General features: G+C 48.4%; 1 protein-coding gene across 3 annotated transcripts in view; it reads left to right on the top strand.

Moving 5' to 3' along the window:
• The window catches only part of WDR59 (WD repeat domain 59), a 48,590-nt gene extending 20,990 nt beyond the window's left edge, over window positions 1–27,600 (top strand). For 2 of the 3 annotated variants that reach the window (XM_027698245.1, XM_027698246.1), the window contains exons 13-27: window positions 2,544–2,668; window positions 3,546–3,710; window positions 4,514–4,609; window positions 5,974–6,130; window positions 7,380–7,449; window positions 7,716–7,869; window positions 11,336–11,392; window positions 17,410–17,543; window positions 18,964–19,045; window positions 20,705–20,817; window positions 21,830–21,977; window positions 22,070–22,142; window positions 23,425–23,551; window positions 23,913–24,055; window positions 25,943–27,600. In XM_027698245.1, the coding sequence (XP_027554046.1) occupies window positions 2,544–2,668; window positions 3,546–3,710; window positions 4,514–4,609; window positions 5,974–6,130; window positions 7,380–7,449; window positions 7,716–7,869; window positions 11,336–11,392; window positions 17,410–17,543; window positions 18,964–19,045; window positions 20,705–20,817; window positions 21,830–21,977; window positions 22,070–22,142; window positions 23,425–23,551; window positions 23,913–24,055; window positions 25,943–26,178 (1,880 nt within the window). In that variant the 3' untranslated portion in view covers window positions 26,179–27,600. The remainder of the gene's footprint in view (window positions 1–2,543; window positions 2,669–3,545; window positions 3,711–4,513; window positions 4,610–5,973; window positions 6,131–7,379; window positions 7,450–7,715; window positions 7,870–11,335; window positions 11,393–17,409; window positions 17,544–18,963; window positions 19,046–20,704; window positions 20,818–21,829; window positions 21,978–22,069; window positions 22,143–23,424; window positions 23,552–23,912; window positions 24,056–25,942) is intronic. The other variant, XM_027698247.1, reaches the window with a different exon arrangement.
• The last annotated feature ends 229 nt before the right edge of the window (window positions 27,601–27,829 follow it).

The raw sequence follows: 27,829 nt of genomic DNA, 5'->3' as shown, positions 1-27,829 counted from the left end.
GAAAGGTGGATGGGAATGGGTCAGAGACCTTAACAGAAAGCATTGGTTTGGCTTTATAGAAGAGGAGGCCCAAAAGGAAGGAGCACGAAGGAGGGTTTGTGTGGTTAAGGCTCTGGCCAGGTTAAACATCCAGGGTTAGTGTTTGAAGAGTGTAAGTACCAGAATAGAAGAGTTTGCAGCAGCTGAGACCCCTGGTGTCTCAAATGTGCATGTGGAAAAGGGATCTAAAGAGATTTTTACAGCTATACTGAGGAAGAAGAATTGGGTGCACCCACACCTTTGTGTCAGTTTGGTTTTAAGGTCACAGCTCCTTTCTGTATTGTTGCAGTGCTACAATGGATCCCCATGTGAAGGGTTTACAGGGGAGGGATTTGATTCTCCCTTTGACTTGCCAACAAACTGCAGAGAAGGGGAGGAAGTGGTCTGTCCTTTGAATAAAGGAGCCAGTTGTGAGGTCCCTTAGTGAAAACATCTCTTCCTAACTGCAAATTTCCTGCCCAGCAATCCCCAGTGAAGTTCCTCTCTGCCACCTGTCCTATGTGGCACTGGAACAAGTTTCTGAAAGACACCACCAGTTCTGTCTAAAAGACACCACCAGTTCTGTCTAAAAGACACCACCAGTTCTGTCTACATGAGGGTTTTATAATATGGCAGAAAAAGCCTGGCTACCTGTGCTCACCATGAGCAGTATTTCTGGGGTAGCACAACCTCTTTTGCTCCAGCTGGGAGCATTAAGTGTCCTCATTCTGGCTGCCTGACCTCTCTTTTTTCCACAGGAGAGAGTTAACTCTTTCACTGCCCCTGATGAGGTCACATCCATACGTACTGTGTAGTTTCTGTGTGGGTCTGGGTTTGGTTCAGACTGGTAGGGTTTTCCTTGTGGCCAAAGGGAATGAATATGGCTTTTCTGTAGCAGGGTAGATTTTGCTGCAAATACCATGACTGCAGGATTAATGCACAAGCAAATCCCTAGGTAGGAGTTTCAGTGCTTTTCTAGCCTAAAAGCTATTGTGGACTGTTGATGTTTCACCCTGGAGGTGGCTGCATTTCAGCTGCAGACAAAGCCTCCATGTTACATTAATAAAGCACTTTGGGGGATCTTTGAAGGGAGCAGAGCTCTGCAGGTAAATCAGAAAGCCCCCAGCTGTGCCTTCAGTGTGCAGCTCTCCTTGCTGCTGCTGCTTGTAGAGGAGCTTTAGGAATCTGTACAAATACGTGGCTTTGGGGGATTAGAAACTAATTGGAAGGGAATGGGAGGAGAAGACAAAGGGAGGGTACTGCACATACTGGGAACCTCAGAGATGGCTTTTCAGTAAGCTGTGTGGTGTCTCGAGCTAGAAATAATTATCTTCCCTGAGAGCCACTGATCTTCCTTTAATCTCCTTTTCAGCTCCCTTTTCTGAAGTATATCTAAGCACTGTAATAAAATTGCAAACAGGAATGAGTGGCTAAGCATCCTACCTATCCAAATTCAGTAACCCACTGGGCAGCAGTAATACCAGATATTTGTCCCAGCAGCAAAGTCAGTAACTTTTAGGCAAATGCCTGTAAAAGGTCAACTTTTTGCATTTCTTGTAATTTATTTTTTTGCTAGGAGTTATCTGTGCAATGTGATATCTTAAGTGTGAGAATGACAGCTGAAAAGATCAGGACTTCTCTTCTGCCCTTGGAACCATCATCAGGAAATATATTTGGCCTTAAGAAGTGATGCCACAGTGAAACACTCTCAGAAGGAGCTGCCCCTGCCCTAATGGGGGTACATAGCAAAAATTGAGGCAAAAGCCATGCACAACCACAGGCAGAGACCAATTTTTCTGAAACTCAGCGAAGTTTGTTATCTTAACCATAATTCCTTTTGTCCTGCAGTGCTTGCCTGGCTGTTTAAATGTGTTCTGGCCTTCAGGGATTATTGTCCTCCTGAAAACCGTTGGAACTGGAGAGCTAGACCCAGCATTTTGATGAGTCTTTAAAGACTGTTAAAGCACTAGAGTGCTTTGCAACATTAAATGCAAACGGCTGCTACAAATGAATTAAGCCTCTATTAGGACCAGAAATACTCTCTGCTCTCTCCCAAAGCATTGTTATACTTTGGAAGCTTTCCCTGAAAGCTAAGAGGGGGGGGGGGAGTGGTTAGTCCCAAAGACCAGAGCTCCTCCTGGAGACTGCTTTGGCTGCAGTTCTTTCCCCCTGAACTGGGAAGCTCCAGTTCAGCTGATTGTGACTCTGGCAGTGCTGTGTAGGGAGGAGAAGGGATCTCAAATGAGAAGAGAAGGACTGTTTAGGGTTGTACAGAGTACAGGCAACTTCTGTACAGGAAACCTGTGTGCAGACAGGTTTGTTCTTTTGAAGAGAAGGGTCAGAAGCTTGCCTGTAAACAACAGCTGAGACCCTCCAGCTCACAGGGCCTTTGCCAGGTAAAACTCATACCTCCATGTGTCAGAAGGGCAGAGGAAAACCTGTTGTCTTGTCTGCCTCCTGACATTGCATGCCCAAAGTCTGTCTGTTATGGTTTGGCTCAACCTGTTTTCCATCTTTCCCGTCAGCCTTAAAAGAAGATTTCCTGAACGACCCTCTGGTGGGAAAGAAGACAGACCAGCTGGGGCTGCCTCAAACCCTGCAGCAGGAGTTTTCACTGATCAATGTGCAGATCCGAAATGTCAATGTGGAGGTAGAGAGTTTCCTTTTGCTGGCTTCTTAGGAGGGGATGTGGGCAGGGTGGCTCATCAGAGCCTTTAGAGGGGAACCTCCTTTGCTGCGGTGACTGCTGTCTGTAAACAAGTTTTATTTTAAGCTGTAGAGATCCTCTTGGCCAGGAGTAGTAAGAAAGAGGATAATCCCAGACACTGGGAGTGAGGGAAGTGTTTCAGCACAGTAAGTACACTGGCTGATCTTGAGAAGGCTGTGTGGTGTTTTCCTCTCTGCCTGGACTGCAGAGTGGAAAGTGATGTGTTCCATGCAGTTGGTCTCATTTCAGCTGTTTCTGAACCCCATCTGCTGAGCCTTCCCTATCCTGCACTCTCTCCCTCAGTTTTGGCATCTCCCTTGCACTCCAAACCCTCCTCTGTGCATGGAATCTGGCTGGAGGTACAGCACTGGACTGGGCTGGGAGGCCACTGCCTGTCTCCTTTCCTTACCCCTGTGGTTTCACAGCTCGTGGCATGATCCTGGTGGAGTTTTCTGAGACAGTGGTACAGAATCTTACATGATGCCTGTTACTGCTGCACTGAGCCTGCAGCTCTCCATGGCCAAGTGAAATGGGCTGGAGTGCAGCAGCTGTTGGGAGCAGAGCCTGATTCCTGGTGCTGCCTGGGCTGGCCTTGGTTGTCCAGATGCTGGGATGCTGGATTGTCAGTCTGCTGGTGCAAGCAGAGTCTGTGCCCATCTGCCTGGGGTTTTTTGCTGTAACTGTGTTCCCTGCCCTTGAGAACAACTTGACTTCGTCTTACGGGGGTGCGGAGGAATCAGTCCCTCAGCATGAATTTGAGCCACTTTAAGTTCAAAAGTCCCTGGAGATGTGACTACAGAGCAGTTGCTTTTCCCCACAGATGGACGCGGTGAGCCGCAGCTGTACGGTGTCGGTGCACTGCGGCAACCACAGGGTCAGGATGCTGGTGATGTTCCCTGTCCAGTATCCCAATAACGCTGCACCGTCCTTCCAGTTCATCAACCCGACCTCCATCACAGCCTCCATGAAGGCAAAGCTGCTGAAGGTGTGTGTGGAGTCTTTATAAAAATACAAATGCTGCGTGCTTGATGTCTAGGTTTTACTGACACAAAACATCTGATCTTGCTGAAGACATCCCACAGGTCACACTGAACTGATGGATTGTGGAGCCCATAGGATGAGGTTTCTATTGGCATTGCACCCAAGTATTTGCCTTTCTCTACTGGTCCTTTTTAAACACATCTTCTTCACTGCTGCTGTGTTCCTGTGTATTGCCTGAGGATCCCTAACATCCTTCTCCTCATGCAGTTGCCCTCAGCCCCCTAACAGACAAAATGGCCAGCTAAGGATCCAGCTGCAGAATGATACTGTGTTTGAGCTGGGTTGTTGCTTCCTGCTTTCCTCCACGAACTGTTTTAAAAATGAGGGGACTTTTTTTGCATGGGCCCTGCCAATTCCAGACCTGGTGTTTGATCGTCTCGTGTAGCACATCTATTGCTAATGAAATCCCTTCCCCATCAGCAAGTTGATGGAATAGTTTGGGTTCCTTCCTGAAAAAAAAATTGACCCAGTTTGCCACAAACTGGTATGAAACATATGGGTCACAGCAGTATGGAAGCCCAGATCCTGGCTCAGAGTGTGCTGCATCTACGTGAACCTGAGTGCTCTGATCAAAGCTCACAGCCATTCCTCAGAGCACACAGCACACCAGTGGCTCCCAGTGCATGTTAGGGGGGATGTCTTTGGCTTCCCTGGGTCCTGGCATCTTTGCTGCTCTGCAGACAAGAAAGGATGTGAGCAAAGTGTAGATGTAACCGTGATTCAAGCTGCATCTTGTGTGTATTCCAGATACTGAAAGACACTTCCCTGCAGAAAGTGAAGCGGAACCAGAGCTGCCTGGAGCCCTGCCTGCGTCAGCTGGTCTCCTGGCTGGAGTCTGTCGTGGTATGGAGAACTGCGTGGGCTCTCTGCCCTAGTTTGTTGTCTTCTCCCATGCCCCACACTTCTGACTCTGCAGTGAGAGCCTGGCCTCATTAGATGTGTAAATAGACCCCTGTGACTGGCCGTTACATTTGTGTGAGCACTTCTGGTTAACGTTGAAGAGAACTGGGTGGATGATTAGACGTGTTTTGTTTCCACAAATGAGGCCCTGAAGGTTTGCTGCTTTGAGGAGCTCTGATATTCAGGTTGGGGGGAGTGACTGGGGCTTGGACAGTGGTGCATGGTAGCTTCCCAGCTCAGAATGCATCTCACTGAGTGCCAGGGCATGTTTTATCATCTGTGAGAGAAGATAAGAGGCCTCAGGGAGTTGATGGATTCATTCTTGTCTGAAAGGCAGTGGCAGATGTCTTTACCTTCTCGGTTAAGATCCTGCTAGTCCTATTCTAGGGGTTTTGTTTTATTCCCTTAAAAAAACCCCAAACTGTGAAAATCTGGGTTTTTTTGAAGCTTTGTGCTGAGGTTTTGTAAGGATGATACTGCAGATAAGTCCAAGTCACATTCTGCTCTGAGCTGAGAGATCTGTGATACCTACTCAGCATCCCAGTGTCAGCTATTTGGTCTGTGTGTGGGTGAAGTGTACTGGAGTGGGTGTTTTTAGCATTCAGGAAAAGATTGGAGAGTCTCCTCAGGTTTCTTTTCTGAGAGGTTTTGTTTATTCTTCACAAATAAAGGGCTTTTTTTTTTAAATGCGGAAAGGCTTAATTCTGTTTGGTTTCAGCAGTAATATTGTAAGAGTGGGAACTTTCCCTGCTGTATGGAAATCTGATGACTCAAGCCAGGCACCACTGCCTTTAAAGAATTCCTTTAGACCTAAGTCGTAGTATTCTTTATCCAAATAAATGCAGATTTCTGCCAAAATTCCTATGGATAGGCTTGAGGTCCCCCAGTATTTCACACCACCTGCCTTCCTCACTTTAAGACTCCCAACCTGCAGTTGTGTGGTATTCCCATTTATGGAGATTTTGTCTCACTTGCATCACTGAGGTATCAGGTTTAGCTCAGCTTGCTGTCTTGAGGGTCATCCAGAGTGTGAAGGTCAGGTTTTCTGTATACTTTCCCACTGTTTCTCCCCAAGTTAAGCTCTGCGTTTCAACATGGTTATGGTGGGAGAAAAATATCTGGACGAGCAGCCAGAGAAGCTCTTTCCTCAAAGGCAAACGTGTTTGCAAGTGCCTTTGCAGCTGTGCTCTGAGCTTGGTCTGCTCTGGCTTGAAGGATGAGCTGGTTGGCAATGCTGTGTCCGGATCTCCAGCTGGATTTCTTTCCTGTGGCTGCAGGGGTGTGACCTCGGGTAACTTGTGTTTCAGAACCAGGAGGACAGCACGTCCAGCAATCCCTACGCTTTGCCAAACTCCGTCACACCCCCCTTGCCCACCTTCGCCCGGGTCTCCAACGCCTATGGCTCCTACCAGGACTCCAACATCCCGTTTCCACGGACCTCTGGAGCCAGGTTCTGTGGTGCAGGTTAGCCCATATGTTCCAACAGCCACCCGGGGAATGCTCCTTTTGATGTCTTGGGGAACACTCGCCTCTGAACAAGGCTTGGTCACTGCCATGCACGAGTAAGAAATGATGTTCAAGTGGCCATGTTGTGGTAAATTTATGGATGAGACTAGTTAAGAACTGTTTGCAGTTGGTGTTGCATGTGGGATTTTAGGATTCAGAAATACAGGGCTAGCTGAAGAGATGGCCTTTGGCTTGTGGCATGCCAGAGGCATTGACAGGCCTTTTATACAGAAGTCTGGGAATAGCTGTTTTCCTTGCCTGGTTCTCTCCTGCCAGCATCACATTGCTGGATGTGTTCTGATGCTCAGTCTTCATGAAATTCCTGTGGTTTGGGGTTGAACTTAGCCCTTGATGAAACCATATTCTTGTTACTAACCATTCTTTTCTCGTTCTACACTCTTTCTGATGTCCAAAATAGCTTTCCCAAGGTCATTGGGAAACTTCTCCTAAGTGGGAAATGGGGTGCAATCACATCCAGGTTTCCACGAGAGCTTACAAGGCAAAGATCACTAAAAAAGAGGTTAAGGTCTGAGTGAGAGCTGTTAAGTTTCACTAAGCTGTTTCAGATGCATGCATGCTTCCTCTGGACCTGACTGCATCCCAGTCTGAGTGTGTTTTGAAAGCTGCTTTCCACACAGGCCTCTCAATTCCCAAGCAAAAGTAAAACAGAATACTATTGCATTGAATAGGCTCAGTGAAACCTGCTAAGTCCTGAAACTCTCACAAGAGTGGCTGAAAACACTTGAGGTGCTAACAAATGGGATAAGGCTTGTGAGAGAGTGCTTTGGAGTTGGTTTCAGGTGGCTGGGGCTCTCCTGTTGAAGAGAGAGTTGTACAAGCTGCAGTGGTTTCTCTCCATTGCCAAACATCGCCTCACTTGCCTCTGGAGCATCAGTGCTTGACAGGTTCTGGTGAAGAGTTAAAACATGAGCATGTATTTGCTCATTTTCCTGTCTTTTCTGTAACAGCTGTAAGCCACTTGAAATGGTGCTTTTAAGAGAAATATCTCAACAAAACATGCTTCAGGGAGGGAATTTGGGTTGAGAAAATGTGGTTGTCTACTTGTAGTTTAGAAGTGCTGGGGGCAGTGGATAGGTGCCCAGCCCCTTGCCTCTGATGCCTTAAACGGTATCCAGGTTTCCCTGAGTTCACCCTTGAGTCATCTACTCCTTGTTGCAAATCTTTATGCCATGTCCTGTCTCTTCAGGGTACCTGGTGTACTTCACGAGGCCCATGACCATGCACCGCGCGGTGTCTCCGATGGAGCCCACGCCCAGGTGAGTGCCCTGCAGGGCATTTGGGGTGTGCTGCAGTGAGCAGGAAGGCAGGAGAATGTCAGAACCTACGCTGGAGCTACTGACCTCTAGTGTTAGTCGTGCCCTCTGCACAGAGATCCCAGGCTCTTACATCACTGTGCCTCGGCAGAAACTCCTTTCAGGACACCAGAACCAATGTTTGCAGCTTGGATTAGTGGAGATGTCAGCGGGAACCTGCAGGACCTTTGGTGGGTGAAAGCCCCTGAAAGTGTATTCCCTTTTTCCAGGTCCCTGTCAGCTCTATCAGCGTACCACAGTGGCCTCATCACTCCCATGAAGATCCGCACAGAGACTCCGGGCAACCTGCGTTTGTACAGCGGGAGCCCCACACGCAGTGAGAAGGAGCAGGTCTCCATTAGCTCCTTCTACTACAAAGAGAGGGTAAGTACCAGACCAAAACACTTCTAACACTTCAGCTTTCGTGATCTGTTTTCCTTTAATTTAGCATTTCTAGTAGGAGAAGCTTCGTATTCCTCTCAAGAAGACATTTTTTACAGGCAACTCTGTAAAATGTCAAATGGATTTATCTCCTATTAGTCACTTCTTTACTGATCCTCTCTAGCATTTGACCTGCTTATTTTGATGTTTCTCTGTGCTGACCATCACAGTTTCCTTCAGTGCATTACACTATCTCCCTTTTCATTATACAGGGTTAAAATCTCACACTTTAAGAAGTCGTAGTCTCCAGATAAGTACATTTAGGCAGCTCTTGCTGTTCTGGGTGCTCCCTGACATATGTAACTGCAGAGGGTTTTGGCTCTCTCCAGCTTACTGCCAGCCTCTCCTGGATTATGGGATATAGTTGGTTATTTCTATTTCAGGTGTCTTTTTCAGGGATATGTGCCCCTTTGGACCTTTTTTTTTTTTTGAAACAAAAATCATTCCTGCATGATTCTCTGAAGATCTTCCAATCCACATACTCCTGGTTTAGGTGTAGATTTTGCTGTCACTGCTGTTTACAAGCAAGGCTTTGGGGGGAGAGTGGGATTGTTTCCTTCTGTTGTAATTGTAGGGTGGCCACGGGGTAGTTGTGAAGCAGCTGTGAGGGCCTGATGTGCCTGGAGCAGATGCTGTGGGATTAATAGGCTGAGCAGGTTTCTCAGAAACAAACTCTGGGCTTCAGCAGGGGATGAGGTGGCTTGCAAAAATGCAGTAAGCTTCCACTGAGAGCCTGAGAACTTGGGGCATTTGAGTAGTTTGCTCGCTGTCCATGTAGAGGGCACTAATCTACTGCAGCAATAGAGAGCCTCCAGCTACCCCAAGGAAAGCTAAAAGCTGCCTGCACTCTGCTGCCGTGCAGCTTGGGAACTCCTGTCCTGGGAGCAAAGGGAAAGTCAGAGCCTTGAACTCCCATCCTTCCTGGGCACTGAAAGAGGTCTTGTTTTTCCAGTGGTGCTGGATGTGGCAGCCAACCCTGTCTCTGGATCTGTGTCCTGCTTACATGGTATTCATTGCACCTACCACACCTCTGGCCCCAGTGCAAGCTTTGCCTCCATGCAGACCCCAGAAGACTCTGAGTCCCCATTCTGGTTTTTTCTTTCCCCACACCTTTTTTTTTTTTTTTTCTGAAAAGAGAAAATGGTGCTGCCTAGTACAGGAATTACAGCCTGTTCTCGTCTTTGCAGGAGAGTTTATTTAAAGAGCTACCTCTGTCCTCTGCAGCATGCTTGTCTCCGACACACAGCTCTCTAAGATGACAGACAAGGCTAAAAATAACATGTGGAAGCAGCTTGGTGCAATTTCATGTGACCTGTCTCCCCAGCCCTTGTATAGATGGCGACAAGATTTTTGTCACGGGGTAAAAAAATATCAAGAGAGCAAAGCCATGTCTGCTGAAAGCCAGGGGAAATTCCCGTGTTCCACTTCCCCCTGCCAAGGTATCTCCTTGCATGCTGGAAGAAATGTGAGGACTCTAGCAGGGAGCTAGTTCCAATGTTCTTGCAGATGACACAGTTTTAAAAAAAACAAAAAACCTATATCTCCCTTCAGCAGAGGTTTTCTGATTCTTCAGGATTTGATGTCATGGCCTCTGTTAGATCAATGCTACGTATTTTTATGTCATTTCATTGTGAGGATTTTAAAAAGCCCAGACTCTGAGTCTAGTTAACTCCTTGCTCTGAAGCATTTGCATTAAATAGAAGTTGAAATTTTGTGCATTAAACTCTGATAACTTCAACCCCGACACTGAATTTGTCAGCGTTAATCAAGTATTTAAATCCCATGTAGCAGCAGCCACTGGCATCACTACCATTAGCAAACAAATGGAATCTGCCCATTGCTAGACAGCAAAGATGTCGTGTTCCCATAAAGGCAGAGGAGCTGCTGAATCCAGCAGAGAACTCCTTAGTAAACCAAAATGAAACTCACTCTGGCACTGAGCCTCTCTGTGCTCATTTAAGTGTGTATATACACACACACGCACATATATATATATCTTTCTCACTTTTTATTCACACATGCACACTCCTCCTTCCTTCCTCCCTCTTTTTCACTCCTCAAAAAAACCCCCCTGAAGAGCAGCAGTCAGCAGGAAGGAGGAGCTGTGTCCGTGCTGTGCCGATGCCGTCAGTGTTTCAAACCTGGGTGTCTCTTAAAGAAGGTGCCAGGGCTGTGTTTTTTCTCCCTGCAGTTGGAGGGTCATGCCAGTGGGGACATAGGGACAGCTCAGCCTTGCTGTACACAGTGATGGTGACAGTGGTGACCTTATGCTTCCCATCAGGGAATTGGTGGGCAGACTGAGCGTAGACTGTACCGAATTTCCTTCAACTAACCCTTTTCTCCTTCTCTGTGAGGCCTGGTGAGGAACCTGTAGCACAGGACTCTCTCTTTCTATGGGGCAGGGATCCCCCAGCAGTGAGGTGCACGGGGATGTAGAGGCTGAAGGCATGGCTGGTGGTCCTGACTGTCTATCACCAGCTGAAAATAAATGTTATATACATTACATATGACCCAAATAACCCCTTTTATTGTATTGACTCTCACAGAACTGTACACAGAATATTTTTTTGAAGTGAGTGTGCAGTAATGTGGTTTGAAAGATCCCATTTGTTGTTGCTATAATACTGCATTGAGTACTGAAATGTCTGCAGGTTCCTAATGAAAGCCTACTTTGGAGTTATCCTGCATCGTCAGTCAGTGAATTTGATTGCTCACTCAATCTGAATGAGTTCCTCAACCAATAATGACAATTTCCACATGGCCTTGCCAAGTAGCAGTGTCTCTACATCCCTTCTAATATCCTGACATATGGCTTTTATTGTTTAAAATGAAAGTGAACAGTTACAGCAGGTTCCAGTGAATGAAGTCCTGGAGGATGCTGAATGTTAAAGGGATATCTGAGTAAGCAGGAGTGTTTATTTAGCTTCCTGCAGATTTCTGTGCCATGGCACTGGACAGCTGTGGTAAAAATGATGCAGTTTGCACTTCAGGCAAGAGGAGTAAAACTGATTAGAGTTTAGGCATGTGGGGCACTTGGGTGTTGTCCTCTGCTCAATTCATGGTACGAACAAGGTCACACAAAGCAGTTCAGTGCTTCTTGCAATAATGCAACTCTGTGTGGAAGACTTTATTCAGATTTGTGGTTGCCAGAGTCTTCCATCAAAGCTGGTATGGGGCACAGGCACAGCAGCTCTTGCTTTGCCAGGGCCGTAGGTAACGTGGTGTGGTACAATTGTGTGAGGATGAAAGCGGGGGATCGTGGTTTGCAACTGTTCATTGTGTGACAGAACTGTTGGGAACGGGATCTTTGCTGGTTCAGGGCACTTTTCATTTCAGTTTATTTACCTTTGTCTTTAATTTTCTTGGTGTCTCTCTTCCCTTTTCCTGGGTATAACGTTTTCGCGTACAGATGTCTCCTCGCTCTGCCCGGCGACGTTGGTCCATACAAGCAATTAACGACTTCCCGGTACTGTGTGCTGTGCTAATGCTGTCCTTGATATGACCCTGTCTTCTGCCCAAGGGCCCAAGAATAAGATGCCACCTGCCTGCCTTTGAGTAACCTGCACAGAAGTGGGGGAGTCGCACTCCACACAGGGCCTAGGGCTGCAGTGAGAGCTGTCAGTGGACAGGAGCAGACAGCAGCTGGCAGGGTACAATTGCTGACCCACAAGATGCCTGTTTCACCTGGCCTTGCAGTCAGGAAAGGATGCCAAGGGATAGTTTGAAGCTAGTAAGAAAAGATCAACCTCTAAGAAAGAGAGAGTGCCCTGTAGAGGAGCTGAGTGATTATTATACATCATCAACCAACTGATGAGACTGACATTAGGGCACCTCATTTCTGAGAAGATGAAGCCTCGCCAGAGAGGGAGGAAAGGTCACTTAAGAGCTGTGGAAGGAACAAACTGGTTGAGTTCCTGACAGTGATCTGCCACCTCGTTAAAATGTGTTGCCAGTTCTCAGTGCAATCCACCATACAGTCGTATTTCCTGGACCAATAAATAGGATTTCTCCTTAATTTGTGATCTTCTCCCAGCCCTTGGAATTGCACCACCCTGCATTCAGTTGGAGTGGTTGCACTTCCAGCCACCCTGGTGCTGCCTCCTCCTGGCACCTGCCCTCCTGAGTTTTCTTTGACAGTAGTTTTCTATTAGTCAGGTCCACGTGTCCCCCAAGCTTGAACATCATTCATGTGAGCATCTTGATGATATCAGGGTTGCTCAAGCTGTCCTGTACATTTGGGCAATTACTATCTCATCACTCATCTGCCAAGCATAGACAAAGCTCAGAAAACTCAATTTCAATTGTAAAATGATCTCTGTAGGTCCGTTTGTCTTAATGTCTGTGTGAACAGCTGTTTTTTCACAGCTGCTGTCCTTCATGCTATCTCTTCATAAGACAGCAGGGAATAAAATAGAATCTTGTAACACCTAATTTAACTTTGTATAATAGGATCAAACTTTCCTAATTACAGCAGCTCTAAGACTATACTAGCAAATAATAGGTGAAAGAAACCAGAAGTAATTTGCATGACTCCATCAAGCCTTTTTGCAAAGAGCTAATAAAGAAATGGGAGCAGTGGATGCAAGAAATGAAGTTCTGGCTTGGATCAGGAACAGGCTGAAGGAAAGAAAAAAAGTGAAGCAAGGAACTTGCCAGGTTGTGGTGTGATAAACTGTGGTGCACCAAGGTCCACAGTTTAATTCCCTTACCACTGGCCTGGAAGGAAGAGCAAGTAGTGATGTGATAAAGTTATAATTTTGTCTAACATATACTTAAAAATGATACAGGGGTTAGTCCAAGCCTTGAAGGATTAATTGCATTTGTGGGTAACCTTTGGAAGAGGCTGATCTGACTCTCTAAATTGGGCAGTAGTTGCCTCAGGCGAAGACACAGGCATACACAAGGAGAGGGGTGAGTTATTGGTTCAGACCAGGTGCCTTCCTGCTGGGAGAAGAGCTCAGCATTGCCCAGGCAGCTTGGGGAACCTAGAGCTTAGCAAGTTCACAGGAAGCAATAATTCATCCTTCTTCCTAGGTAATGGCTAGCCTCCTCTGCCCAGGTGCCTGTGCTTCAGGGCAGGTGCCAGCTATTGATTGATGGAAGCTATAAAGAAATATTCCTGCCGTGGGGCACTTGATTCAAAAGGGCCTTGTCTTTTTTTAGCACCTTCGTGGAAGGTGTCTGATATTGTGGGAGATGCTGGAAATAGTAAATGTTGATTATTTTGAAGAGAAGATCCAGGCAGTGCTGCATGAGCCACATGGGGGAGTTGATGTGTAGGCAGTTGTTCAGAATAAAGGAGCATAGCTTTCTGCAGGGAGGCAGCAATTTTTACATTTTATTTTAAAGAAATACTATTAGAAGCAGTTTGAACCTGACTTTGGGCAAGACTAATTATTTTCTAAATGCCTCGTTGCAGCTTAATCTTTGGCACTGAGTCTGTTTTCTTCTGCCCACAACCCTTCCCTTTGCCCTACTAAGGCCAGTTGATACCACGAATCCTGAAATGTTGCATATGCTTATGCCAAACAGGCACTTTGCAATTCAGGATCCTACTTCCAGCACTGCCTGCCTCAGCAGGATCCAAAGACACACCCACCCAAGTGCTCAGCATCCTTTCCAAGCAGGCACGCAGCATTTTGCAACTCCTTCTGCTGAGTATGCAGTGATGATGGTGGTTGCTACAAAGCAGTTGGTGGCTTATTCTTGGGCTATCTGTTTCTACATGTAACCCATTTACTGCCATCGTTATCACCTGAGATTGCAGCAAATTACAGCCTTGGGTACAGTAGTGCAGGTGCAGGCTGGCTTTTTTAGTCATTATTCAGTGCTGTTCCCTGCTGTCACCTCCAATCCCATGATTGCCATAAATGCTTTGGTTACTTTCCTCCTCCTGCTCTCAGGAACTGATGAGTCTTAATTTACTTATCACCGTAGCTATTTTCTTTCTTATCTTCCTCTCCTTAAGCTGAGGAGCAGCTGAATAGATGCAGTTCTCCTTGGCATGGATTCTAGTCTACAGGAAGAGATAAAAGTGTCGGGGCAGTGCAGAAGACCCACACCTTTGTCCTTCAGCTGTCAGTAGTTAGCTCGGTGCATGCATGTTGACTCTGCTTCAGTTCCAACCACTGTGTTTCCTGCTCCCCATCCTGACCTGTGCTCCAGTCCCTAGGAAGAGACTGTTTTCTGTTCTACCCTAATGCCCATGAGCCTTGGTGACACCCCTCAATTACACCATAGTGGGAGCTCCTCCCAGGAGAAGAAATGAAGCGGAAGGGAGGGAGAAGCCTCGTGGTGGGCCTTGGCCAGACAGACCCAACCTTGGGGTTTCCACGTTTCTGGTAATCCCCTTCAAATACCACCTGGTGGAGAGCTCCTCCTGTAATTAACACCAGAAATTATTGGATTCAAAGTAGAGCTTCTGCTGTCAATGGTGATGAGTTTTACCCCATCCGTGATGGTTCCCACACTTCCAATTGTGGGTTTTTCCCTAACACTTTATTACTGTAGCTGAGGAAAACCTGAATTGCAAAAAACCAGACATTTTTAATGATGACTCTACATGTGGCTTTATGATTTTCTTCTGTCACAGGTTTAGGGGCAGGAAGTGGTGGGCATGGAAGTGTAGTACTGGCAGGGCCTGTGGCCATTAACTGACCAGTCCAGGTGCTGCATCAGTAAAGAGTTAGGGCTTCCTTTTTTGCCAGTAAATAAGCAGTGCTAAAAGGAAGAAAACAGGACAATTTTATTGTGAGCCCCAGTCTTCAGGTGTTTCTGATATCTATAGTGTCTTCATTTGTCTGGTGATATGCTAACAGCAAGCAGTGGAAACCATTCATGAGACCTCTTTTTCATTCTCATCCTCATTTGTTGTCATTCTCCTCAAAAAAAAAATTACTGAATTACCTGTGGAAAGTGATATGTGTTGTCCATGTTTCTAGTCTTTGAAATGCCTGTTGGGAGGCTTCTTCACTCCGCCCTTGCAGAGGGCAGGAGCAGGTTGAATCTGTTCCCAAAAATGGGGCAGAGAACCTGCCTCAGGCAGAGGGAGCTCTCCACTGGCTGTAAGTCCTGGAGGCAGCTGGCTTACAGATGGTCAGGAGGTGGCAAGTTGCTCTCCAATTTACCTGCCAGGCTCTAGAAGCCCTTGTTGATAGCCCTGAAGAATGTGGTTCTGTGCCAGCCTGTGCTCAAACACCTGCTCAGACACAGCTTTTGTTGTGGGGAGCCCAGTAGCCCTTCCAGGACAGTGCCTGAGCTCTTGCCCTGGTGCCATGTTGTCATGCTGGGGCTCCCAAGCTTTGCTCAGGTACTGATTTTGGCAGCATCAGCAGCTCCTCGCTGCATGTAGGAGACAGCGTTTGCCTGCCCTCAGAAGGAATGGCGTACAGGTGCCACTGTTATTTGGGAACCTTGTTTTAATACATCCCACATCCTTCACCATGGGAAGGCAGCTACATTTTTAGGTTATCACAAGAGGATTAGCCTGCCCAATGGCCAGAGAGGCAGAGCTGATCCAGGCAGTGCCTTGATTAGGAACTGATGGACTGAAGAGAGTTGGGTCTCCCACCTGACCCCGTTCTAGCCACCTTCCACTGCACAGCACTTCTCAGCTTCAGATAAGTACTGCAGGCAGATTCTGCTTGGATGAATTAGGATTTGAGGGGGTGTGGCAGAGAACAGCACCCTGCCCTAGTCAACCAGCTTTTCCAGAGCACTGGATGCTGACAGCCCTGTTTCTACCAGTGTTTGGTACCTCTGAATCTTGGGCACTGTGCACACTCTGCTCCTCTTTACTCCAGGGAGTGGGGGAAGATCAGGGGAATGGTGATGCTCTGTCACATGGGCATGCCTGGAAAAACTCACCTTTGCCTCCTTCAAGGCTGAAATACCTTCTTCACTTACTGTCATACCTGTGCTGGAGCCTCTCATCCTTGGCTGCCCAGTGTCCAGAGCAGCTTTAGGAACTCATCTGTCTTGCTTCTTGTGGTGTGTGCTGGTATTGTGCTCAGCATGGCAAGGCCTCCTCAGCACATTGGCCTAAAGCTTGGGCCAGGCAGGCAGTGAAGGAGGAATTCATTTATAACAATAATATAATAATAATAATAAAAAATTTATAACTATAGTAAATAACTCATGAGGAGTTTTTTTAAGGGCATTTTGTGTCTGATAAGCCTGCCCAGGTTCTCACAGGACTGCCCAGGTTCTCACAGGACTGCACGGTCATGGTCAAAGGCCATTTGGCATGCAGCCATCCCAGCCTCACACCCACTGTAGAGGTGACCCTGCTTGCAGTCCAAGTCCTACCCTTGCTGTGGCCCAGCCTGCTCTTTAGGAGCAGGGATGTGAGCCTGTGTGGGCTGTGTCTGCCTTGCAGAGTCATCAGCACAGGGCTGCTTTGCTGGCCCGTTCAGAGGGGCTGTTCTGCTTCGAGTGGAGGAGTAAGAAGCCCCAGCAGGAGTGCCTCAGGAGGCCCTGCATAGCTGAGCATGGCCAGGCACACGTGTCACTGTGTGTCACTGAGGGAACACGCCATGGGGGAGCAGCATTGCAAAGCATCAGAACCCTGCATAGCAGCCAGTGCTTCCCTTGGTAGAGCTCCAGTGCCTTCTGCCTGTTGTGCTGCTGCACATCCTCTCGTCCTGTCTCCTCACCCTCCTCGATCAAGGAGTTGGAAGAGGCCAGGATAGCAGCCAAATACTCTGTGGTGTTTTACACAGCCAAGGTAGCTTTATGCAGCTTGGCATTAAGATGGCCTCTGTGTCTCTTACCGGGAGTATTTGGGAATCTTGGCTTCTTGTTTCCGTTCCCTTTTGTTGGTTCCTCTCCTTTCTTCTCCCCCCTCTTATGTCCTGAGCCAGCTGTGAGTAGCTGTGAGCATGGTAGCTAAGGATCCTTGCTAGGAAAACTTGGGCCCTGCTTTATCATCTGCCGGTTGTTTGTTCGAAGCTGTTGATAAAGCAGGAGGTGGGAGCCCTGTGCTGGGGCTGAACAGGGCTGTACTCACCCTGGAAGGGCAGACCTAGAGACAGTGTGGAGCTGCAGGCCTGCCTTGAGGCAGAGGGCAAGCAGAAGCTGTGTCCCACCTGTCTCTGTGCTGATATTGGCTGAAGTCAGCCCTGGTCTTTGTGCAGAGGGTTCCCAGAGAATGAGAACTGAACTGTCCTCCTGCCAAACTTGCCCAGGTTTGATTGGCATCCCAGTGTTGATTTGTTCTCTTACTGGCTTTCACGGGGGAACTCACGAAATACTTTTTGAGTGAGTTCGACCTTGAGCTCGCTGCCTCGACCTGCTTTTCACTTCCTACAGATGGAGATGCTTGTTCTCCTGGGCATGCCATGGATGTTTTTCAGGGTAACACAGAGCCTTCTGAAAGGCAGGTTTGGGTGCTGCTTGCATTATTCCTGACCCTAGTGCTTTGTTCCCTGTCCTGAGCACCCTGCCCTCCTCTTCCCCAGTAACTCGCTGCCGTTCGTTCCGCAGAAATCGAGGAGGTGGAAAAGCAAACGAGAGGGGACAGATGCCAACAACCGACCCATCAAAGCTGCTGGGAAAGTTATTATCCAAGATATTTCCTGCTTGCTGCCTGTCCACAAGCTGCTGGGAGAGCTCTACATGTGAGTTTGTGTGTGCTGTCACCCTCTCCCGAATGAAAGCAGCGGTTTTTGGCATTGCTGTGCTTTAATTCTGATGAAGTCAGCACTGATCTTTGAATGTGTCTCTGCCTTCTTCCTCTGTTCTTGCCTCGCTGCTTTTTTTATGGTACCACTCTGCCTGTGAGAGGGGACTTGCCTCCTGTAAATCTGAAAAGTGTGAGGGAAGAAATTTGTGATGGGGTGTTCTAAATAGAGTTTGTACTTCAGCATCATCACTGCAAATCTTACAGGTTCAGGTTTTCACCAGCTAAAGAGAGAAATTATCAGTACAAATTCTTTTTCAGATCTCGTGTTAAATTCTACATGTAAATGCACAGGCTTCAAAATCTCAGTAAATGCACATTTTTGTTCTATAAAATTGTTAATAGCTCATAAGGCTTTTTAATTTCAGAAGTATTTGGAGATTTGTTTGTACATGCCAGGTCTGTACTGCAAGTTGTTTTGCTTTAATGGAAAGGACGGGGTTCTGTGAGCATTTTTGTGGGGTTTTTGGTTTTTTATAAACAAAGGGCTTCGTTTTTCCAAACTTTCTAAATCATATAGTTACAAAACCTCTGTTCCTGAATTTTTTTCTTTCTTAGCTTAGGTAATACTGACTGGTCCTTCGTGGAATTTCCAGTCTATGGACATTCAGGGAAGAAGCAGATTTCCTTCCTTAAAGCTGGGGGGGAGAGGGCGGAAGAGAGGAAAAAACCCCTTCCTTCTCTCTTTTTCTATATTATCAAAAAGAATGTTCTTTAAAAAAACCTGTTGGACCTTTCTTCTTGGGATATCTCATGTAAACAGCCTGACCCTTTTCCATATGCCTTAAAATCTTTAGCAGTGTTGAAGTGTTAAGAGTCTTGGGAAGATTTCTGATGACAAGCAGAAAAGTCCAGGTGGGTTTCCTCAGCCCACCTTGCCAGCCCCTCAGAGGCTTCCCAGTGGGTGTGTTTTCCTACTTGGGAACAGGCTGAAGGCCATCCTGATTCTCCACAGCATGCCACCCTCTCCCTCCAGGTCAATCAGAGCAGACTGATGGGCTGAATGGGAACAGGACCATGGAACTTATGGCACCAGCTTTTAGGGATAAGAATGATTCGGTGATATCCTGGCACTGGTCTGACATTTTCTTGGAAATGGTGCTGCTTAGGATTAATCCAAGCTAGTGTGGAGCTGGACTTGATGTGTAGTGTATTAGAGAAAATGAATACTAGGAGAAGGATGGCAGTGATCCCTGAATAACAGAGAAGGAAGGTCGGGATCCCGGCCACGTGAGCAGGCTCGTACTGACCAGGAGGTTCTGGGCTGCTCACTGCTGCCAGGACCACATTCCTCCTATCCCTCCCCACCTTCCTAGGTCATGTGCCAACGAGAGCTGAGCTCTCTCCTTTCTTTTCAGATTGAATGTGAATAACATCCAGGAGACTTGCCAGAAGAACGCTGCCTCGGCCTTGGCTGTGGGACGGAGGGACCTCGTACAGGTGTGACAGATAATCAGACCTTTCCCTCAGCGTGCTGTGCTACCCTCACATGGCTTGTGCTGCCACTGTGAGCCCCAAACAGCCACCTGAGTTCAGCAGCTGTTCCAGGGAGGCTCTGGCTGGTGAGCAGAGGCCTGTGGAACAGCCCCCAAGGTGGTCCCCACCTCGCTGACTCCTGGCATGGAGAGATTCCTTCCCAGGGCTGCAAGCAGATTGTTTATGCCCTTTGCCAAACTGAGTGAAGCGCATTTTTCAGGGAATTCCTGTAGGCAAATTGAGGAATGCAGCCTGCTTTTGAGTCATCAAATGGGGTAACTGTGCACAGAGTTGCCTAGCTGCTGTCAGCATTTTGATCCGTAATTTTTTTCATATTTGTGTAATCATTCCCATGGTTTGGCACTCATCTGTGCTGGCACTAGGTGCTACCTTCAGCTAGCTTCTCCCAAGAGACCCTGGGCCCAGGGACCCCAAAAGGGGGCTGGCTACTTGCCTTCAGCTAAAAATAGGAGACAAATGGCTACTGTGGCCCATCCTTTTCCCTGTGATTGGTCCATTGCAACAGGCAGAACATTTGACAGGATGCAGGAGCACCTGAAAGAGGTGGGAGCTGGCAGTGACAGAGCAGCTCTGCACATCTCCTGAGCACTGGCTCTTCCTAGAGCTGGGCAGGCACCGTGCATAGGCTTACCTGATCTGAGCCAAAGCAAACTCAGGCTGTTGTTTTGCTTCATGGTGGATTCTGCTGGACCCAGAGAGAGAAAGTAGGTCCTGGTTCCCCTTTGTCTGTGCTTCCTCTTGCAGTCTACTTTGCTCTCATTGGACCAGAGCTTGGGTGGAGTAACTTCAGCGAGATTTCTCTGAGATACCTCTGTTTCTTGCTTGTTTTTCCCTGTCCATGTAACTGCAGCCTGTATTGCAGCTGTTCCCAGCAGCCCCAGAGGCTCGAGTCGCAGGTTACATGTAGGATGTGCTCTGGAGCAGTGTAGGAAGTGGCGTGTTTCCTGTTTCCTCTCTGTGCTCTCCCACTCTCAGCCCTGTCCTTGTTTCGGTTTCTCTTCTGTTTCTTTCTCTCTGGTTTCACAGTGAGCAGCCGTGGGGCTACTATTCTTAGTACTGGGATCACGTGATTTTTTTACTTTTCTGTGTTGTCAGTTCTCTGATTTAACTGGTTAAACTTCTGAATTAGAAGTGGCAAACTGTGCTCCTGTCTGTGCCAGGCTGTGCTGGGAGAACAGTGTTCAGTAACACTCAAAACTAATCAAAAGATACTTTTCATGCAAAAACTGATTTACCAGTAAACTTTCTGCTACCAGCCATCTCTGAAACCAAGAACTGTATCAAATCTAAACCTTTTTGAAGCTTGTGAATATAAAATTCACTGATAGATTTGTTAAGCTACCCCGACAGGTCTGTTAGATATAGACTGTTCTGCTTTGACATTTAACCCAAACTCAGAGCAAGTGGGACAGGGAAGGCTTTGGGTTTGTGTTATTTCCTGTATTATTTGTGACACAGAGACCGAAACTCTTCCTTGCTGTCAGGGGAAAAAAAAAAAAGCAAGCTCCATTATTATCTGTGTGTGAATTTGTGCACACCTATGCCCTGGGAGTGTGGTTATTCCTAATTGTAGCTTTGCTGCTTTTCCTTCCTGTCTGCCAGGTTTGGTCACTGGCCATGGTAGCCACTGATCTCTGTCTCGGACCGAAGTCTGACCCAGATTTGGAGATACCTTGGGCACAACATCCATTTGGACGTCAATTACTGGAGTCCCTGTAGGTGTCTGAGTGCCGGGGAGGGGTTGGGGAATGGTTGCTGAAGCAGAGCCCTCCATAACTATGCACGTGTGAGGCATCATTTCAGATCTGGAGTAGTGGATTTTTTCCCCCTCTCAAGCCTGCAGAGCCTCACAGAGGGAAGCTCCACATCTGTTCATGGCATATGGGAGGCAGCACTTGACCTTCCACCTCTCACCCAGGTCTTCCTTGGCCAGCATTGAGCAACAGCCAGGTGCAGGCAGAGCCCTGCTTTCCACCATGCCCACAATGCCTGATTTGGAGGTGTGGGTTTCCTGCTCCCCACTAAACAAACCTGTTGGTGCAGCAGCTTTTTCTACTTTCAGATTCCCTGTTGCCATGTAGCATTACCGGAAAATCATTCCAGTGGTCTCACAGCCAAGTGTTAGCTACAGATGTCTTCCAGATAGTGACTCTGCTCAGGAGGGCACATAATTAGTAATTGATATTACAATTAGTAATTGTATCTGTTGATACACCCTGTTTAGAGGCACGGGATTTGTGCCATATTGTTGATTAGCTGAGCTCTCTCCTGCTCCATGGCAGCAATGGGAGTGGAGCACAGGTTGTTCTTCATCGCTCTCAGTCTTCAGAGCAAACCAGAAATTTCCTAGCCATCCAAAAAACCTGCAGTGGGATTTTGCCTTGTGATCTGGATGTGGGATGCTTGCACCCCAGAGGGCTTTGTCAAAAAGATGTTGTGGCTGGGAGTGAGTCTAATGGCTCCAGTGTTACATCAGGCCACGAGTAGTGCTAGATTCCCAGAGCTTCTGTTTTTCTCTCACCAGTTAGGCCATGAGCATTTTCAGGAGAACTTGCCTTCTCAAAGGTGTGAGAGAAAAGCCAGCCCAGTCCCTCAGAGCACACGTGCCACCTTTGGGCAGTCATGTCACCCAAACCACACGACAGGCTCACAATTAGCTGCCCTGGAGTCTCGATGTTTTTGCCACTGAATCCTGCCCGGTCTCACACTGTCCTTTTCATTCCCCAGGCTGGCTCATTACTCACAGCTCCACGACGTGCAGACCCTGGCCATGCTCTGCAGTGTGTTTGAAGCCCAGTCCAGGCTACAGGGGTGCCCCAACTCCTGCGGCCCCTTTCCTCAGCGTGCCTCCAACCTGGCCTCCCACAGCCGATACGTACGGTCGCCATTTCTTTCACATCTGGCTTGAATACCTTTGAACATCTCTCATGCAGATGACATGATTTCTCCTCCTTTCTCCCTCAACAGCCCAGCTTTACTTCCTCTGGCTCCTGTTCCAGCATGTCAGATCCTGGAATTGGCACCGGAGGCTGGAGCATAGGTACGAGACCTGGGTAGTAAGTAAAGGAATCTCCCTCCCTTCTGGCCAAGGTTTTAGATGGCTCCTGTGGTGGGGAAAGGAGGGAGTTAGTACTGGCTGTGATTGCAGGTGTGCTCTGCCAGAGCAGCTCTGGGGGGTTTGGCCAACATGGTGTGATTCCATGGCTGGAAGTGAGCAGGACTTGCAGTATCTGTATCGAGGTTCCTGCAGTTCTGCACCTTCTGACTTCAGTAGATACTGTCTGACTGTCTTTGGAGAAGGCCGTTACTCCTGCCAACTACTCCTGCTGATTTCCTTGTCCTTCATGTGCCTGGACATGGTTCCCAGGATTAGCTGCTCCATCACCTCCCCAGGGATCGAACTCAGGCTGACTGGCCTGCAGTTCCCTGGGTCCTCCTTCTTGTCCTTTTTGAAGACAGGAGTGGCATTTGCCATTCTCCAATCCTGAGGCACCTCTCCCAGTCACCACAGTCATTCAACGAGTATCAAGAGAGGCCTTGAAATGCCATCAGCCAGCAAATTCCACAGGGTTCAGGGGGAAAAGCAATGCTGTGCTTTCTCCTGTCAGTAGAAAAACAGCAGCAGTTGGGAAGGCTGGGTTCTTGGTGCCATCAATATCTGAGCTGCAAAGGTGACAAAGACCAGTCACTCCTAAGGGCTCCCATGTCAGAGTTGAAGCTGTTGGCTAATTCCCAGCGATGTACACAGCCTGGGGCAGCACCAGCCCTGTTAGCACCAAAGCTGTGAGTTTTCAGTGTGATGTCAAGGCATCTGTGACATGGGGAAGAGGGGAGGATGGGGATTAGCAGAGTGGATATTGTCCTGTAGCAGTTATTAGCAGTCATCTCCCTGCCCCCGGGGCAGTGCCTTGCATACAGAGGCCCCTTTACGTAACAGCAGTCCTGGCTATGAGAGTCCTCCCTCTCCAGCAAAGAGGAGCCCAGGTCTGCCAGGGATAGTGTTCCCAAGCAAACTCCATGGCATTGATTTCCTGGTTGCTTTTTGTCTAAAGCCAAAGGCAAAAGGGATTCCTCCCCATGAGATCTCTCTGCCTGGTGATCCCCCTGCCCGTCCAGAAGTGCAGGAGAAGCACTTGGCAAGTAGGGGCTGGCACTTAGTTCTCAGAGTCAGGGCAGTGTTTGTCGGAATGCAGAGGGTGAAACAACGTGTCAGAGAGAAACCCGTGGGGGTGCAAACCTGTGGTCTCCCGTGTCCCTCCCTGAGGCTGGTTTTGAGGAGGCTGTGCTTGCAGAGGTAGGCTCACAGCTCTTGGTGCTTGCAGCAAACAAGGACACGGAGCAGGCCTCCACTCCCTGGTGTGAGTCTTCTCCAGATGACTTCCGCTACGGAAACCTCATGTATCCTGATCATCGGGAGCGGGAGAAAGACCAGCATGAGAAAAATAAAAGGTGGGTTACTATGTGCCTCGGGGTTATTCAGGGAAGTGTGACACTGTGTCCAAGTCACCTGGAACTCCATCACCAGGTCGCTGGTGCTGTACCACACCTACCCTTAGACCTTGCCATCCCCGTAATCACTTGGAGAAGCTTCATCCTGCAGATCAACGCTGCTGGGATTACACATGATACATCCCTAAGTGGCCATGGCAGTCCACCCACGGAGTCTGGAGTGCAGAACAAATTATTAGTGCTCAGCAGTTCTTCAACAGCACGTGGGAAGGGCTGCGTTTATAGCACAGCCATCGCGGGGAAGAGCGTTGCAACCAGAGGCTCTGAGAGTTACAAGTTACGAGCCTGTTTGTTCCTCTAGGCTGCTGGATCCTGCCAACACTCAGCAATTCGATGACTTTAAGAAGTGCTATGGAGAAATCCTTTATCGCTGGGGCCTGCGAGAGAAGCGGGCGGAGGTTCTGAAGTTTGTCTCGTGTCCCCCCGATCCCCACAAAGGAATTGGTGAGTGTCTGCTCCAGTTTTGCCCAGGCAGGGTCACAGCTCTGCCTCAGGAGGTTAGGAACATGCAGTCTGCAGGGTGGGATGTGTCACGGACTGAATGGGCAAAATTTATCTGAGACACCCATCCAAGGGTTTAAAATTATTATATAGGTGTAATTGAACCTTAGTATGAATCGTTCCAAAGGATTAATAATGGCAAACCAAATATTTAATATGAATAAAATATGAAGGGTTTATTGAAATTGATGATGATAATGGTAATGATTGGACTAAACAGGCTTTAATCAGAATCATTTACTACACAGTATAGAAAGTTATAACTACTAATATAGTGCACTGGTTATTAAATCAATAATATCAAAGCTAGCTTAGTAATTATCATGTAGACATTGATGTTACTCACCCAAAGCAGTGGCCATGGGCAAATCTCTCTCACTCACCCTTGAGGAGTGGCCTTCAGGGATGTCTCCACCCAAGGGAAGGATCTTCATACACGTCTAGGGGAGGTGTGTTAGAAACTCCCACCATTTAAAAGTGGGACTGCTCTTTCATAGTATGAAGTGATTGACTGTCAGTCATACAATTTTAGATAAAATGTCATCCTGCCTGCTCAGCAGAATGTGCTTTATTTTTTAATAAGATGCTATCAGCTGCTTGGTTTCTTCTTCTCTAAACATCTGCCTCTCCCTTCCCTACCAGGGCTTTCCTATCCCTGTTGATGCCAGCCTTGGTGAGGAAGCATTTGTCTTACCTGTCTGTGTGATGGGTCTAATCTGAGGTAGTTTGATCAAGCTGGTTTAGCATCCTTCAGCACTAAAAACAGCAGGACCCCCCCATACTCCAGCAGCTTGCAAGTAAGGCAAAATCCAAGCTGGTTTGCTCCTGCTTATGCAGAGCATCCTGCTACACAGATGAAGAGTGTCCACTGGTCACTGAAATGTCACTGAAAATGTGGCATTTAACCTCTGACAGAGTTTAGCTCTGCAACTAAGTGGATTTGACTTCTTCACTGCTCTGGGTGGAAATGAGGCCTGCAGGTGTTGGTTCAAGGGCTTTGACACCTGTGATATCTCTGCAGCAAAGCTGGAAATGCACAGACTGCCATGCCAGCAGTGCTCAGCTCTGTGCTGATGGATCTCCTTTGTTCCCTCAGAGTAAAAGCTCAGACATACCCTGTCCTCATTGATTCTGGGCTGAAGTGTCCTTATGTTCAAATTGCAAGATCCCTAAGTGGGTGAGCTAGTCAAGAAATAGGCAAAGAGAACTTTTCTCCCAAAATGTTTTCCGCAGTGTAGATGCCCAGCTTAAGGACAGCTGCCAAAACAACTTCTTCCCAGACCTCTGGGGACAGTTGTGCTTAACCTGTGGGGAGAGAAGCAGGTGAGGGATGCCAGAGAAGCAGCAGTTGCCTCACCTTGTTGCCCAGAATGACTCTTGGAGAGTAACTGGAGTGAAAATTGCTGCTTGTTGCCTCTCCATGGCTGACAGGGCACTGTGCAGGCATCAGGTGCCTTGGGTACACTCTGGGCCCTCTCTCTGTGATGAGAAATAGAGGCTGTTCTTGTCTGCTTGATGACACATTTTAGTGGTGAGAGGCAGATGAGAGTGGGGGAAGCTTTCATGTGTCAGTGTCAGGTAGAAATCCAACAGACATTCCCAGCAGGCAGCTGTAGCTATCAGGGGAATTAGTTAGGGCCAGTTGGTGCCCTGATGCTGCAATTGCCCATTCCTTGATCAAACCAAGATCTTCATTCTCCCTTCCTGGAGGGGCTTCGAGGCAGGTCCCTTGGGCAGCGGGTTCAGGGGGCTCATCTGCTGAAAGGGCTGCTCTGTCCGTGATTCCAGCAGCACTAACTGTCCTGCTCTCCCTCCCTTCCCTCCCGGCAGAGTTCGGGGTGTACTGCAGCCACTGCCGCAGCGAGGTGCGCGGCACCCAGTGCGCCATCTGCAAGGGCTTCACCTTCCAGTGCGCCATCTGCCACGTGGCCGTGCGCGGCTCCTCCAACTTCTGCCTCACCTGCGGCCACGGGGGACACACCAGCCACATGATGGAGTGGTTCCGCACGCAGGAGGTCTGTCCCACGGGCTGTGGGTGCCACTGCCTGCTCGAGAGCACCTTCTGAGCAGGGGGGGACCCCGCAGCGGGGTGGAGGATTTCATTCCCAAGCCGTGTTGAGTCAGCTCCGCTCCGCAGCGTGCGGAGGGGATCATCACGAGGAGCTGAAGCAGGATGTCCTGGCCTGTGGTGATGTTTACAAGTGCTTCCAGTACTCCTTCCTACACTTCCCAGGTTGCTTTCAGATTGATTTGACTGAATCCCCTGTGTCCATTGCTGGCAATGGATGCCAGACCAGAAAAACCGCTCTCTCCTGCAGAGGGGTGTGTGAACATTGGTGCGTTTGGGATGAGGAGGTGTTTGAAAGCTGCCCTGGAAAGAGCTCACCTGGCAGAGCCAAACTCACTCCAGTGATGTAGTGTCTCTCCAGGTTCCTCCTTACAGGGGCTCAAAGTGAGCAAAACAGTTGTTTTACACACTTAAGGCAGAAATAATTCTCAACCAACAGTGAGCTCTAAAGGTGAGCTGTGAATGGCGTTTGAAGAGCAAACAGTCTGTGAGACTGTGCTCAGAGCTACTTTTGGAAGCAGCAGGGCCCTTGTTTTGAATGGCTGTTTACATTGTTTAGATTTTCCCATAAAGCAAGAGAAGGAAATTTCAGCATTACTTCTTAAATAGCTTCCTGCTCACTGGTCAGTACCTCTGGCTGGTGCAAAAAGCCCAGCCAAGCACCCAAGGTCCCTGGGATTAGTTGCTTCCAGCAGTTTTAGTACTGCTAGGCTTTAAGGTGTCTCCATCTCCTGCTCCAACCAGGTGAAAAAATGCACTTTAACCTGTCCCTGCCTTGTTGCTGACACTTCCTGGTGACTGGGAAAGGCACCTGCCTATGAGTTTGGGATCCACATTGTCTTTCCATAGATGGTGCCATGTTGGAAAGCCTTTGCTTCCTCACTGAGAAAACACAAGGACACTTGTTCCACGCAGCTCCTTTTGGCTGTTGTCTCCAAGCTCTATGGGGAAAATTATGGATAATTTGAGAGATGCTGCTGCTGTGCTTGAGTGATGAGGCTCCTGAGCCAGGGAGGCTGCAGTTTCTAGGGAAAAAGGGGTTTTGGAAGCATGATGAGATCCAGGGAGGCAAAAGGTTTATGCCCTTTCTCCCTGCGGAGCTTCAATTGGAGAATGTACAGATCTGTCTGTCGGGGCCGTGCCCGCTGGGCACTCCCAGCCTGAGGACACTGCTGTGCAGTGAGTGCACACCCAGAGTGCACACCCAGAGTGCCTCTCTGGGCTGGGCTCAGCCTGAGCTCTGGATTTGGGCGAGTGTGTGGTCAGGGATGAGCCCCCACCCGTGCCAGCGCTGATCCCTTCCTCGGGGCCCCCTGCCATGCCCACTCCCAACCCCTGTGCTAGCTCAGGCTGTGGGATCCTGCTGTGGAATAAACAGATGTTGTATCTTAAACACTTAAAACATTAAAACTATTTTTTTTAAGTGCTGTTCTGATAGAACTTGGTGTTGCTCTGCTGGTTCTCCCTCCGTGGGGAGCCCCCAGCAGCTCTCCCTCCCGGCGTGGTGGTGCACGTCACACCCACGGCCCTCTCCCTGCGCCCCAAACCAGGGGGCTCAGTGGCTGCAGTAGCTGGGGGGCTGCTGTGTCCCCCAGTGTCCCCCAGCCCCGCCTGGGACGAGCTGCTGGCACATGGCACAACAGCCTGGG

The sequence above is a fragment of the Neopelma chrysocephalum genome, unplaced genomic scaffold (assembly GCF_003984885.1).
Source record: "Neopelma chrysocephalum unplaced genomic scaffold, ASM398488v2 Primary Assembly neopelma1_125, whole genome shotgun sequence".
In the NCBI taxonomy this organism is placed as follows: Eukaryota; Metazoa; Chordata; class Aves; order Passeriformes; family Pipridae; genus Neopelma; species Neopelma chrysocephalum.
The sequence above is the reverse complement of the archived record's forward strand: the minus strand, read 5'-3'. Positions and strand labels throughout refer to the sequence as shown.